The 13,078-nt window shown below is 36.5% G+C and overlaps 1 protein-coding gene across 7 annotated transcripts in view; it reads right to left on the reverse strand.

The window, feature by feature from the left end:
- Nucleotides 1-31: 31 nt before the first annotated feature.
- The window catches only part of ABCC8 (ATP binding cassette subfamily C member 8), a 75,089-nt gene continuing 62,042 nt past the window's right edge, over nt 32-13,078 (reverse strand). For 4 of the 7 annotated variants that reach the window (XM_039344636.1, XM_039344634.1, XM_039344638.1 and 1 more), the window contains 10 exons: nt 12,866-12,968; nt 11,346-11,459; nt 10,913-11,033; nt 10,632-10,762; nt 8,709-8,787; nt 7,048-7,156; nt 6,276-6,379; nt 5,114-5,247; nt 4,897-4,959; nt 32-2,799 (listed from right to left, as the gene is read on the reverse strand). In XM_039344636.1, the coding sequence (XP_039200570.1) occupies nt 2,662-2,799; nt 4,897-4,959; nt 5,114-5,247; nt 6,276-6,379; nt 7,048-7,156; nt 8,709-8,787; nt 10,632-10,762; nt 10,913-11,033; nt 11,346-11,459; nt 12,866-12,968 (1,096 nt within the window). In that variant the 3' untranslated portion in view covers nt 32-2,661. Of the gene's footprint in view, nt 2,800-4,896; nt 4,960-5,113; nt 5,248-6,275; nt 6,380-7,047; nt 7,157-8,708; nt 8,788-10,631; nt 10,763-10,912; nt 11,047-11,345; nt 11,460-12,865; nt 12,969-13,078 lie in introns of those variants that run through there. The other 3 variants (XM_039344635.1, XM_039344639.1, XR_005556858.1) reach the window with 3 other exon arrangements.

Below are 13,078 nucleotides of genomic sequence, written 5' to 3' on the forward strand. Positions count from 1 at the left end.
GTTGCAGCGTCCCCATGATCATGTGATCAAAATTCAGATGCTTGGCAACTGGTTCTTAGTTATGACTGTTGCAGTGTCCTGGGGTCATGTGATCATCTTTTGCGACTTTCTGACAAGCAAAGTGAATGGGGAAGCCAGATTCACTGCTTGTACACAATATAGTTGATGTATATAAATAACATGTGGCCCGTGGGCTGCAGATTGGACATATCTGTATTATACTCCTTGTAAAGTTGCATTTCACACTAACTGCTAATTCCAGCATATTTTAGTATACAACGGCTGCCCTATAAAGTTATGTTTTACCTATTGTGGTCCAAATAACCCTGACATTCCAAGGTTCCTCTGTTATTTTGTTTCCCTTTCTTAATAAACTTGGATAGCTCAGTTTGCAGGATCTGTGGAAAAAGTAAACTTGGTATGAGAAATTTTAGAAAAGGATCTGAAAAAACAGCAGTGCAATGGACACCGTTGTCTTCAGACTGTTTATTTACATAAACCAAGCTAAGTAAAGGAGCCTACATAGTGCTACATTGTCTCCAGTTGTTTAATTATTAGATTCCCCCTCACACACTATTTTGGGCAATTCAAGGCAGCACACTTATGTAATGCTCCTCTTTCCTGTTTTGCTCACAACAATAACTCTGTTAAGTGGGTTGGGATAAGTGACTGGCCCAAAGCCACCCAGCTGGCTTTTATTTCTAAGAGAGGACTAGAAACTGCTAGTCTCCCAAGTTCCAGTCCAGCACCTTAGCCGCTGTACCAAACTGGTCTCAATCATGCATAACCTAAATATTACACTACCATGAAGATTACCTATTTAGAGTTAGAGTCTGTCTTTCCTTCAGGAACTCAAGATGGTGTCCATCCTATTCCCTCCTATCCTTTTTCTCAGCAACCATCACCCTCTAAGGTGGGTTGGGATAAGAGATGGTAACTCACTTAAAGTCATCCAGTGAGCTTCACTGTCTGACAGTGGTACTAGAATTGAATCCACTCTGTTCAAGACCAACATAGCTAACTAAGGTTATAGGTATTGGAATTCTGGTTTCCATAAATCTCATACAGTGGTTGCTGTGCATTTGGAGGATATGGAAAGTATAAGATTCTGGTTAAAATACTACATTTGATGCTATATTTCTGTAGTAAATAAAAATATACACCAGACTCAAGAATCCTGGAAACAGTGATTCTGGGATAATACAGGATGTTTATTCTTAACCCCTTGATTATCTTCTGACAGTTAATACTGCTATCCCTGTCTTAGAGCTCTTGGCTTTTAAAATCAGCACATTTTCGTCCTGGCCTTTCTACGGCTTGACAGAAATTGTACTTTTATATTTCTCTGTGCTAAGTAGCCAGTGGGTTCTGTCCTGGAAAAATTCAAGACGTTGCAGAATCTCCTCCAACACATTCATGCTCCTTAATCAAGGTTAATATAGGGTGCAAATAGAATGAAAATCTTTGTGTGACATTTAAGACATAGTGTACTGTGCTGGTTGAGAAAAGTGTATTTAAGGAATAGCCTAGAAATATGTGGTTAGAAAGCCTCATCCAGGATGAATGGCTCATGGATCTACTGAAAAATGAGTGAGCCTTGAAGGGAACCATAATATAACCTTAAAGGAGAAGAATAGGTAAATTTATTTGAACTGCTGTAAAGAAGATTGGAAATTATATTTTCTTTTTTTCCCTTTTCTCTCTTTTTAATCTGTTCATTGGCTCTATTTTCTTTATTTGCTCTTTTTCTTTTATGTTTATTTTTACAATGCATAAAACCTTTAATAAAAATTACTTTTAAAGAAATGGGTGAATCTTCTGCTTATACTAATGACACATTTCTACATATTTAGGAAGGGTTCAATTTGTAAGAAAGATATTGAAATAAGAGATTTTAAAACCATAAATTGTATGAAGAATGATCTTTAATCTGCCACAGATTTACCACTAGTCAATTGTGTAAAACTTTAGTAAGCTATAGAGTGCATATTTGGCAGTTATAACCTGTATTGTTTTATTGTATGAGCTGTATTGTTAATAAGAGCTAATTGTTCAGATTTCGGTATATCGTGCCTGCTTCTGTGTAATGGGCTTTGCATTATATTTTCATTTAACTTGTTTTGACCAGTAAAATTGCTATGGGTTTGAAGTTGCCACAGAAGTATCCATAATTTGGTAAATGGTTTTACAATTATCTATCATCCTGCCAAGATATATTCCTTATCCATGTGATATTCAATGTACATAATGTACTTAATTACAGGTGCAGTCACATAATTCTTTTGCTGGTGTAGCCTTTGCCTTTGATAGATAGGCATGACTAATGTAAGGTTCTTATCTAAGGTGTCAATTTTTGACAACTGGCAGAGCCCTAATTTAAATACCTCATCATGCAAACTTGCTTTTCTTTTTAAAATTTCAAGTTGATTCATTATGAAACTTGGAGATAAACCTGTGAAAAAGGAAAAAAAAATCTCAATAGCTCCTACTGGAAAAGTAAGATACTCACACTTAAGAGGTAAATGAATTGTTCTTTATTTCTTAAGAACTTATGGACTAAGCTTTTTATTATTAAATATTTTTTATTTACAGATATTTTACATAATTAGAAAATTGATAATAAAACAGTTCTTCTGAGTGGTTTAATAGTTTATACCATAGCTACTTGTCTGCTTGAACAAAAGAAGCAAACACACTGTCTTCTTTTTCCAGCAGAATTTCTGGTTTGTCGTATTCTAAAATAACTCCTCTCTTCATGACAATAATCATATCAGCGTTCAGAATAGTGTGCACCCGGTGCTGTAAGAAAACAGGCATGATTAAAATTTTAATTGCAACATATAACTATTTCTGAAAGAAACAAAGTCTCCAATCAAATATCTTTCATATATGTTGGACTGCAGGCCCCATAACCCCCAAATAGAATGTTCATTGTTCTGTTCTATCTAAAATACATATTTCAGAAAAAAATATACCATTCTGGCTGAAAATATTTTACATGCTGGCATATAAGTTGTTATCACTTCATTTTCATCTTATACTAGCTTTGTTTTTGAAATTAAAAAGGGAGCCTTGGTTTGTCCCATGTGAACTCATTCTCCCAACACATTGAAAATTGAGCATTTTACTTCCATAGATGAATTGTTAAGAAACAAGATAAGTTTAATCTCTTCTGTGTTATGTTAATTCTGTTTTCATATTATTAATTTGCTTGTTGATTTTATTGGTTACATTGGTGGAAAGAGATATAAAATAAATCAGTCATATTCTATTGCTGTGTCCATTTACAGAGAATTATGGACAATTTGGTTCCTTATTGATTTGCAAATGTAATCATCCTCATCAACATCAACATCAACATCATCATCGCCTTGGGTGCAATCCCAAAACAACTGGAGCACCACTTGAACACCATTGGCATTGACAAATTCACCGTTAGTCAATTGCAAAAGGCGGCCTTACTAGGAACTGCTTCCATCCTGCGACGATATCTGTAATACCATCAAACATCCACATCTGCCTATCCCAAGTCCTTGGTAATGACTTGATAGGTAGACAAAAATGCCAAATCTAGTCTGAACATCTGGCTGACTGTGATTAATAATAATAATAATAATAATAGTTGGAAGGGACCTTGGAAGTCTTCTAGTCCACCCCCCACATTTCAGACAAATGGTTGTCCAATCTCTTCATAAAAACTTCCAGTGTTGGAGCATTCACAACTTCTGGAGGCAGGTTATTCCACTGGTTAATTGTTCTAACTGTCAGGAAGTTTCTCCTTAGTTCTAGGTTGCTTCGCTCTTTGGTTAGTTTCCATCCATTGCTTCTTGTCCTGCCTTCAGGCGCTTTGGAAAATAGCTTGACTCCCTCTTTCTTGTGTCAGCCCCTGAGATATTGGAACACTGCTATCTTGTCACCCCTAGTCCTCCTCTTCATTAAACTAGACCTACCCAATTCCAGCAACCGTTCCTTATATGTTTTAGCCTCCAGTCCCCTAATCATCTTTGTTGCTCTTCTCTGCACTCTTTCTAGAGTCTCAAAATTTTTTTTACATCGTGACCAAAACTGAATGTAGTATTCCACGTGTGCCCTTACCAAGGCTTTATAAAGTGGTATTAATACTTCAAATGATCTTGATTCTATCCCTCTGTTAAAGCAGCCTAGCACTGTGCTGGCTTTTTTGGCAGCTGCATCACACTGCTGGCTTGTATTTAAGTGATTGTCCACTAGGACTCCAAGATCCTTCTCACAGTTGCTACTATTGAGCAAGGTACCACCTATACTGTACCTGTGCATTTGGTTTTTCTTTTTTCACCATTGAGTTTTATTTTATTAGATAGATTTTGTTCAATTCTGTCAAGATCCTCCTGTATCTTAAGCCTATCTTCTGGAGTGATAGCTATTCCTGCCAGTCTGATGTCATCTGCAAATTTGATGACTTCCCTATCTATCCCCTCATCCAAGTCATTGATGAAGATGTTGAAGAGTACTGGGCCCACAACAGAGCCCTGGAGCACCTTATTACACACTTTCCTCCATGTAGATACAGTTCCATTGAGGACCACACACTGAGTACGGCTGGTCAGCCAGCTACGAATCCACCTGGTGGTGATGCTATCTAACCCACATTTTTCTATCTTATCAAGTAGTAGGTTGTGGTCCACTTCATCAAATGCCTTACTGAAATCCAGGTAAATTATATCCACAACATTCCTCTGATCCACAAATTTTGTCACCTGGTCAAAGAATACAATAAGATTTATCTGGCATGATCTGTTTTAGACAAAATGTGTCTATATAAATTGAAATAAAAGGGATAATGCTTTTGAAGCAGGAAATAACAGACTCAGAGTTACAAATCAATAACATTTCAGCAGTAAAATATAATATACTTACTGCAATTATCACTACTGTACGATCAGCAAAGGCAGTCATTACAACCTTCTGAAGAATGTTTTCCTACATAAGCAGACAATGAACATTTATATTAATTAATGAGCTATATACATGGAAACACTGAACAGTATTTCAATAATTACTAAAGAATTTTGCCTCCTTATCGAACCTTTATGTAATTTATCAGGAACGTTTGAGTTTGTAAGTTTGAACTTACAGTTGCCATGTCAATAGACGCTGTGGCTTCATCCATGATTAAGATACTTGTTTTCCGTACAAACGCTCTGGCTAAACAGAACAGCTGTCTTTGCCCTTGGCTGAAATTTTCTCCACCTTCTGTGACTATTGCATCTGATTAAAACAAATATTTGGAGAAGGGCAGTCATATGGAAACTCATGGATATCTTCCTTATACCAATTCATCATTCTACGTCTCACTTTCTCATACACAAGCATTACTTATATTATGCAATCCTGTATTCCTGATATATATGCACATACACAATTGCACTATTTGTACAATTACAGATCCCTTTGACCAGCATACAAAACCACACCTAACAGACATATGACCAGGGACTGAGATTATAATGATCAGTTTTGTCTCCTTCCCCCATACTGCAAGTATTTTTCTCATTACTATCTTATGGAGGGAGAAATGAACTCCAAAATTCTGATAACTTCAGCTGACCATATAGGCTTGGAATGACATTTCACCTCACTGCTTCCTGCACCCATTGAGGATACTGTAGTCCCACTGCATCACAACAAGCGCAATGGATAGAGGAGTTTATGCCTCAGTATCATTTTAATGTAATGGCTGCTATTCATTCTACACAGATCTAAGCTTCAAGGCAATCTGAAAGCCATTGCAGATATAATTGCTAGGATTCTAAGAGGAAGCAAAGGAGAACTAGGGCCTTGATCTTCAGACTTGTTTACCTACAAGCTCCCATATCCAATTCATGATAATTGCCGATGAGCTACTAGGTGCAACTGAATGGATAGATCCTTGGGTATTACACTCTAAATGCTTTTGAGCCTCAGTATTTAAGAAGGGGAATGTAATAAACTTGAGACATGGACTTCTTGATGGCAGCTCTTTGAAGTTTCTTCCTTTATGAAACATAGTGGCCCCCCCCAAAAGTAAATCTTCAGACAAAACTGAAAAATGGTAATATAGCCAGACTTTGAGACTATAGCCTGATCACTTGACTGAGTTACTTTTTACTAGTGTCAACCATCTTCTGGAGGAAGACATTTCTAAAGAAAATGAGCAAATTATGAACACACTTAGCATTGTGGTCTCTCTCTAAAACAGCTAAATTGAGTAGAAATGTTTTGAGTGCTAATCTCTCCACAGTTAAAGGAATTATTACCTAGCCCCCCAGGTAAAGCTTTCACCACATGCTTCAGTTGTGCTATTTCCAATGCTTCCCATAAGGTGCTGTCAGTGCATTTCTTTTCTGGATCCAAGTTAAATCTGCAAAAATAAAAATAAAAATGACTAAAGAGACTCAAACTTGTCCGCATTTTTGTTAATCTGTAGTGAGCACAATGTATTACTACTACTGATATGTCTCATTTTAAAGTTTAAAATGCAAGGTTCTGGTCTAGCAAATGAAACTTTTTTTAAATGTAGCTACATAACCACCATATAGATACAATCCCCATTTCTGGAGAGGTTGTAGTGGGATATGATTAACAAAAACCTAAGAGCAACATCATCAAATGAAGGAATACATTTATAAAAATGTACAAAAATAAATACATACTGTACACTTTGTTTATTTTACGGGCTGTAGAAACTGCTTCCTTGGATAATCATAAGAAACAATTACCGGTATTCATATTCTTATTGTAAAATTTAGCAGAACATCATTTAGAATAAATTTCAAGAATGGGCACATATAGAAAAGTTAAGACACTTTTTGAGCAACTTGTGAACTGTGGACCCAGGGGATGATAAATCACAATCTCAACCAAAAATGCATCAAAGCATTAAAACCTCCTGTTTCCTTCATGCTCTTCTTTATCTATTGATATTAATGGAAGAGCAACTTCCGTCAGCATTTAACTATATTTTTGCATACTATTCTTTATCCTAACTGGGACAATAGGATGACTAAACTTGATCATTGGAACACTCACCTGATTGTGCCACTGAACAAAATGGGGTCTTGGAGAATAATTGACAATCTGGATCTCAGAGTTTGTAAAGGAAGCTTGGCAATGTCTATGCCATCTATAATGATCCTTCCTGTTTTTAAAAAAAACACAGATTTTTTGTGGACCGGAAGCGGTGTGGTTTTGTGTGCTGCCTGCATCCCATGGATGTGGCTTTGCTTGTTTGCATAGACCGGTTGCTAGCATGTTGTAGACCGGTGCTGGTCCATGGACCAGGAGTTGGGGACCCCTGTTCTATATAATAGAAACAGAATCCTCTCTTATAATATTAATAAACTAAAGATATATATGAAAATAATTTGAGATTTAGTGGACACAAATGAAAATTTCTTCACTTTGGGAAAGTAACTCTAGTGCATAGTATAGAATAGGGCAGTGATGGCAAACCTTTTAGAGACTGAGTGCCCAAACTGCAACCCAAAACCCACTTATGCATCGTCGGGTGCCAGGTGGGTGTGGCCCATTGGGTGGGTGTGGCCCATTGGGTGGGCATGGCTGTGGTGGTAATGGCAGACTGGGTGGGACTAAAAAGTTCAATCAATCAATTCCAACTTTGCAAGATCTTTTTTTTCCCGCGAGAAGTTGAAATTGATTGATTGATTGAACCTTTTTTTTTGTACACAGCGGCAGAGCCTAAAGTGAAAAGGTTTTATAAAACCCAGCTGAAGGCCTAGGACTGGGGCGATGGCGCACGTGCCTACAGAGAGGGCTCTGAGAGCCGTCTCTGGCACCCATGCCATAGGTTCGCCACCACTGGAATAGGGGATATTTGGCTTGGTAATAATACTTAAAAAAAAGAACTTAGAATTGTAACTGATCATACGCTGAGTATAATGATGTAATGTGAGTAATCTAACATACCAGTTACAAAGGAAAATTCAATTTTATTCTGCATGAATAGAAGTAGCTTCCAAACTGCAGGAAGATTTCTTTCCAATGTGTTTAGTATTGGTCAAGCTCCCCACCTCAAGTTACCAAGTCCTTGAAATACTAAAATCTGAATCAGATGTAGAGCAGGAAAAGAGGCTGAGGAGGGAACTTTGTCTTATGAACAGAAGCTGAGGGATACTTGTTAAACCCTGAAAAAAGATGACGGGGAAGATACGATAGCTCTTTTCAAGAACCTGAAGAGCATGACAACGAAGTAGAGTGAGACTATTCTCTTATCATCCCTGCATGCACGTCAAGGGTATTGGGTCTTACATTCAGGTAGGAAAAATCCTACTGAATGTTAGGAAAGTAGGTCACTTCTTCTTTACTGGATGACTTTAAAAAGAGGCTGGACAAAAATTTATCCAATTGGATTGAGTGATCTCTTCCACTCCTATTATTCCATTGGAATGGGCAGGAAGGTTACATGACCACTTTTAGCCATATATGTATGCTATATATTAATTAACTTTAGAAATCAAAATTAGATGGAAATCCCTTGCTAATTTTGCAGAATTGAGGGAAGCGAATGGAGCAAAAGATATTTTATGTCTTCTTGAGATATCAGGGCAGGGGGGAGGGGAGGAGAAGAATGGGCAAAAGACAGATGGTCCCTTTATTATAAAAGAAAACCAACGATGTTAAAATAAATAAAACAAAAATGGGAGATGTTTACTTTATCAGTACAGATTTACCTTCAAAGGCATCAACCATTCTAAAAAAGGCTAGAGAAAAGGATGACTTCCCACTGCCTGTTCTGCCACATATTCCAATCTGCAAATCAGAAAAAAAAATTGAACTAGGAATGGTACAGGTATTAGTATTAAAAGTACATAGTAGAAACAGATTGTCAGTGGCAGGTTAGATTCTTGTGAAAATAAGAAGTTATTAAAAGTGACTTTGCACTTAGGAATACTACTACTATGTAGAAAGTGCACCTATACAATATTAGTTAATAAGTATCACTTCAGCCTTTCCCTTTTAATTTCATAATTTCCTGAGACAAAAATTGGGAGATTATATCCAACTTTATCTGTCCATGACTAGAAAGACCCAGTGCTGTTCTAATGCAAATTTGGAGAGTTGGTCCAGGAGAGGAAGAGAAAAACCTATTGCATGAGATATCATATCAAAATGTGATCAGAATGTACTGAAAATTTAGGAACAAAATAAATGGCATATCATGTGATTTATTTTTTTTAAAAAAACGTTAATGGATGATTTGAAAGATTTTTTAAAAAGGGAGAGGTTGGTTTTTAACTTGATGTATTGGAAAAATAAAAACTTGAATAAAAAATCTTAAATGAAAAACAAAGGTTTTTTTAAAAACAGTATATGTAGTCTTGAGTGCTATATCTTGTAAGACTATAAATCTATGCATGTTTACCTGAAACTAATTATTCATCTGAATTTACTGTTACATATCCGAATAAAAATACCAAAGATACACAACAGAAAATACTTTCATCAGAACAATATCGTCTCAGAATCATTTTTTAATAGGAGGAGGGCTATCCTATGTAAGATTCAGCAGTTACTTCCATTGAGTTCAGTGTAGTTTATTACCTTCAGATAACTATACATTGTCATACACTTAGGACTATATAATATTATTATAATACTATTACTAAAATAAGAGCCAATTTGGTGTTCTGCTTAAGGCCTCAGGCTAGAAAGTGAGAGACCCTGAATTCTACTTTTGTTTTGAACATGAAGTCAACTGGTTGAGTTTGGCCCACTCATTCTCTCTTTGTCCTGAAAAGGACGCAAGGGCAAACTACTTAAGGACATTGCCAAGAAAATCGTAGGAACTAGTCCAGGCAGTTGCCAGGAATCAAAATTGAATCAAGGGACAAAGTTCCTTCTCTCTGTCACTATCTCCTTCCCTCCCCTGTGGGACTTCCAGATCCAGATGGACAGCAGGTAGTGGCCATCAACCAAACACTGTGGTAGAAGAAAGCTGTAGTGTTATATGTTGTAGCAGTGCCAAGTGACAGCAACTTTGGAATGAAGGAGGAGCTGGAAAAGCATAAGGCCCTGAAGGAGGAACTAGAGAGTAAAAGCCAAAGTGGTCCCAGTAGTAGTAAGATCACTCAGGATTGTGACTCTTAAGCTGGGAGAATGGCTCCAATAGAACCCAGGAATGATGTCAGAGCTCTGTCCAGAAGAGTGCAGTGCTAGGAACCGCTAAGATACTCTCCATAATCCTTAGACCGTCTGGTAGAGGACGTAAGATTGAGGAAGACGTAGACCACTCATGGAGTGAGAAGGCATTATGTTTATATTAACAGCTCTAATCTAAGGAATATGTTTCTGGAATAATTGCCTGTTTTTGTCTGCTGGATGTACCGTAAATGCCGGCATATAAGACGACTTCCGCGAGCGCTGAAATCGGCGCCAAAGACGGGGGTCGTCTTATACGCCGAGTCGTCTTATACGCCGGAAATACTGGTAGTTTCCGGCGTATAAGACGACGTTCTAGGAATGCGGCCCGGCTATAAAGACGGGGGTCGTCTTCTACGCCGGGTCGCCTAATACGGCGGCATATACGGTAGTTTTTATTTAAATTGAGTTTAATTGTTAAATGCATTAATGTACATGATAAACATTTGTATTACCTTTTGTCCTGGAGAGATATGGGCACTGACATGTTTTAGCACAGGCTTCAGAGTGCTATCATAGCGGACACTTAGATTCTGTATTTGAATCTCCCCCTGATCAGGCCAGTTCTGAGGAATCTGCGCTGGAGCTAAATCCAAAAAGAAAGCAGCACACGTCCGTTTGCTTATTTATATGTATATATTAACCATTGGCAGCAAGCATAATCTTCCTAAAGAATCCAGTGCTTCACTGAATATAATTTAAGCAGGTTCTTCTGTAAGTCATACAACATACTCACAAAGCAGCCCTTCATAATTTTCAGCCTCTGTTTTTATAAGGCCATTGAGTCTTTTCACAGCTCCCAGTTGAAGCTCCATATCAGCCAGGTTGCGAACCATCCAGTTTAGGTAGTTAGACACCTAAAATAAATACCTAAGTAAGATTAGTATTTGCAGTTCACATTACAATAGAAGATCCTTTGAAGACTGCCCACGACAATTATATACTCCCAAAAGAATAGGAGTCTCCTTATGCAAGAGTCTGAATATTTTGTAGTTTTGTAACATTAGGCTGTTCATATAAATAAAATTATTGGAAATGTAAGAATCATTGACCAAATAAATGTACCCAAGTTAATTCAGCATGCAATGTACTACATGCTGTATATTTGGGAGAAAATGCACATTGCATCCCTTTGGATGGAAAGAACATCTTTTATTTAATTCACTTACCATCAGAGCATAGGTTAATCCTAAACCTACAAGACCAGAAGAGAGATTATTCTTTAGAGAACTGGTAATGGATGTAACTGCTGCAATAAGCACCACACATGCTCCAATATATTCCTAAAGAAATAAGAAGTGTGTGAGAAATCCCAGTATCCAAGGAAGTACTACGGTTCTTATTCTTCACTACATTTTTACCTAGTTTTAAATAGGGAACCCAGTTCTTTTCTTGTTTATTTTATTTTTTGCAAAATTGCTGAGTATTAAGACAGGCTAGAGAACAACTGCAGGAATTAACCCAATAACAATTGTGGTTTAATAAGGTTTTGAACAGGTGTTTCCCAGTTGAACCCTATATACCAATTTTCCCATTTCACGGAGAATACCATATATATTCTATTTGTGTCATTTGGCTTGCTGTCAGGAAATATATAATTATTTAGATGTCCAGAATATACTATGCATATCATGTTTTTTTTTTAAAAAAATGGTACTTGGTTTAATGATTAAAAATTAAATGGTCTTTAGTCTTTGAACTAAAGACTCAATGAAAGAAATATGCCAAAACCAATTTCTTTCTAAGTCTTATTTAACAAATGTAACATGTTAGGAACAGAGGAGGATTTGAAACTCTATATTGCTATTACATTGTCCCAAAATAGGCAAAAAGAATCAAAAGGAAGTCCGTTTTCTGACTAAATAAGCGAAACAATTATTAGTAAATGCTTATTTCCCCAATGAACTCCTCATTCAGAATTTGTTGGAAAAAATATTTTAGAATTTTATCTAGGAACACTAATTGTACTCCAGATATGTACAATCATTACATACATGTAGGGATTGGTTTTCATAGTGCAACCTTCCCCAGCTTGATGTTTCCAGACTCTTAGACTATTATCTTCATGAGCCACAATGAGTTGAATACAAAGCATCTATGTAATGACCTAAAAGAGAAGCTCGGTATATTATCATTTAGAAGAGCCCCATATTTGTGTTAAGAAGCTCATCCAAAATGAGGCGCAATAATACCAGTTAAATCTTAAATTATGTTTATTAACTGGGTAACTTTTAAAATTAGCAGCCAGTGAAGATCTTTTGGCTAGTAGCTATATAAATACCATAAAAATAGCATGCTGAATGAGAATTGCTCTCTTGGTATGATATGCTTCTGTTAATATAATAAAACAGCATTGTAATGTATCAATAAGAACTTACAGAAATGATGTGCAAACATATTAATTTTTTTTCTTCCTTTAATAGGAAGAGTTTAACTTTGTCAGATTTTTCTTTCTTTAATTTAATAAATTCAATCAGCTAAGAATTTTCTGGCTACAAAAACAATAATGAATTGACCTTTAGCTTCTGCATACTGGTTGGTGAAATTGCTACAAATATAGGCACCCTATTTAAAATCAATTGGTAATCCTAAATAAGATCATAAGAATGATGCGTCTTGTAAAAAAAAAGAGAGAAAAGATTGGGGCAAGTGACATTTATATAATTTTATACCAGAATAAGATACTTGCCATGCGAACTTCCAGCCAACGATTGGCAGCTGTAAGGAAAAGGGAAGCGATGTTGTTAGAATCCGTATATTCAAGAAGCTTCTGTTTAAATCGGGATTCATACCTTTATATACATATAAAAAAAAGACAGATGAACACAGTGGTTATTTTAATAATTATGGTGTTTTAAGACTCTTCTGTTGAAAGTATTCAATTTTGAAAATAGGACACACT

Source organism: Crotalus tigris, unplaced genomic scaffold (genome assembly GCF_016545835.1).
Source record: "Crotalus tigris isolate CLP2741 ecotype Arizona unplaced genomic scaffold, ASM1654583v1 scf7180000017933.3771270, whole genome shotgun sequence".
In the NCBI taxonomy this organism is placed as follows: domain Eukaryota; kingdom Metazoa; phylum Chordata; class Lepidosauria; order Squamata; family Viperidae; genus Crotalus; species Crotalus tigris.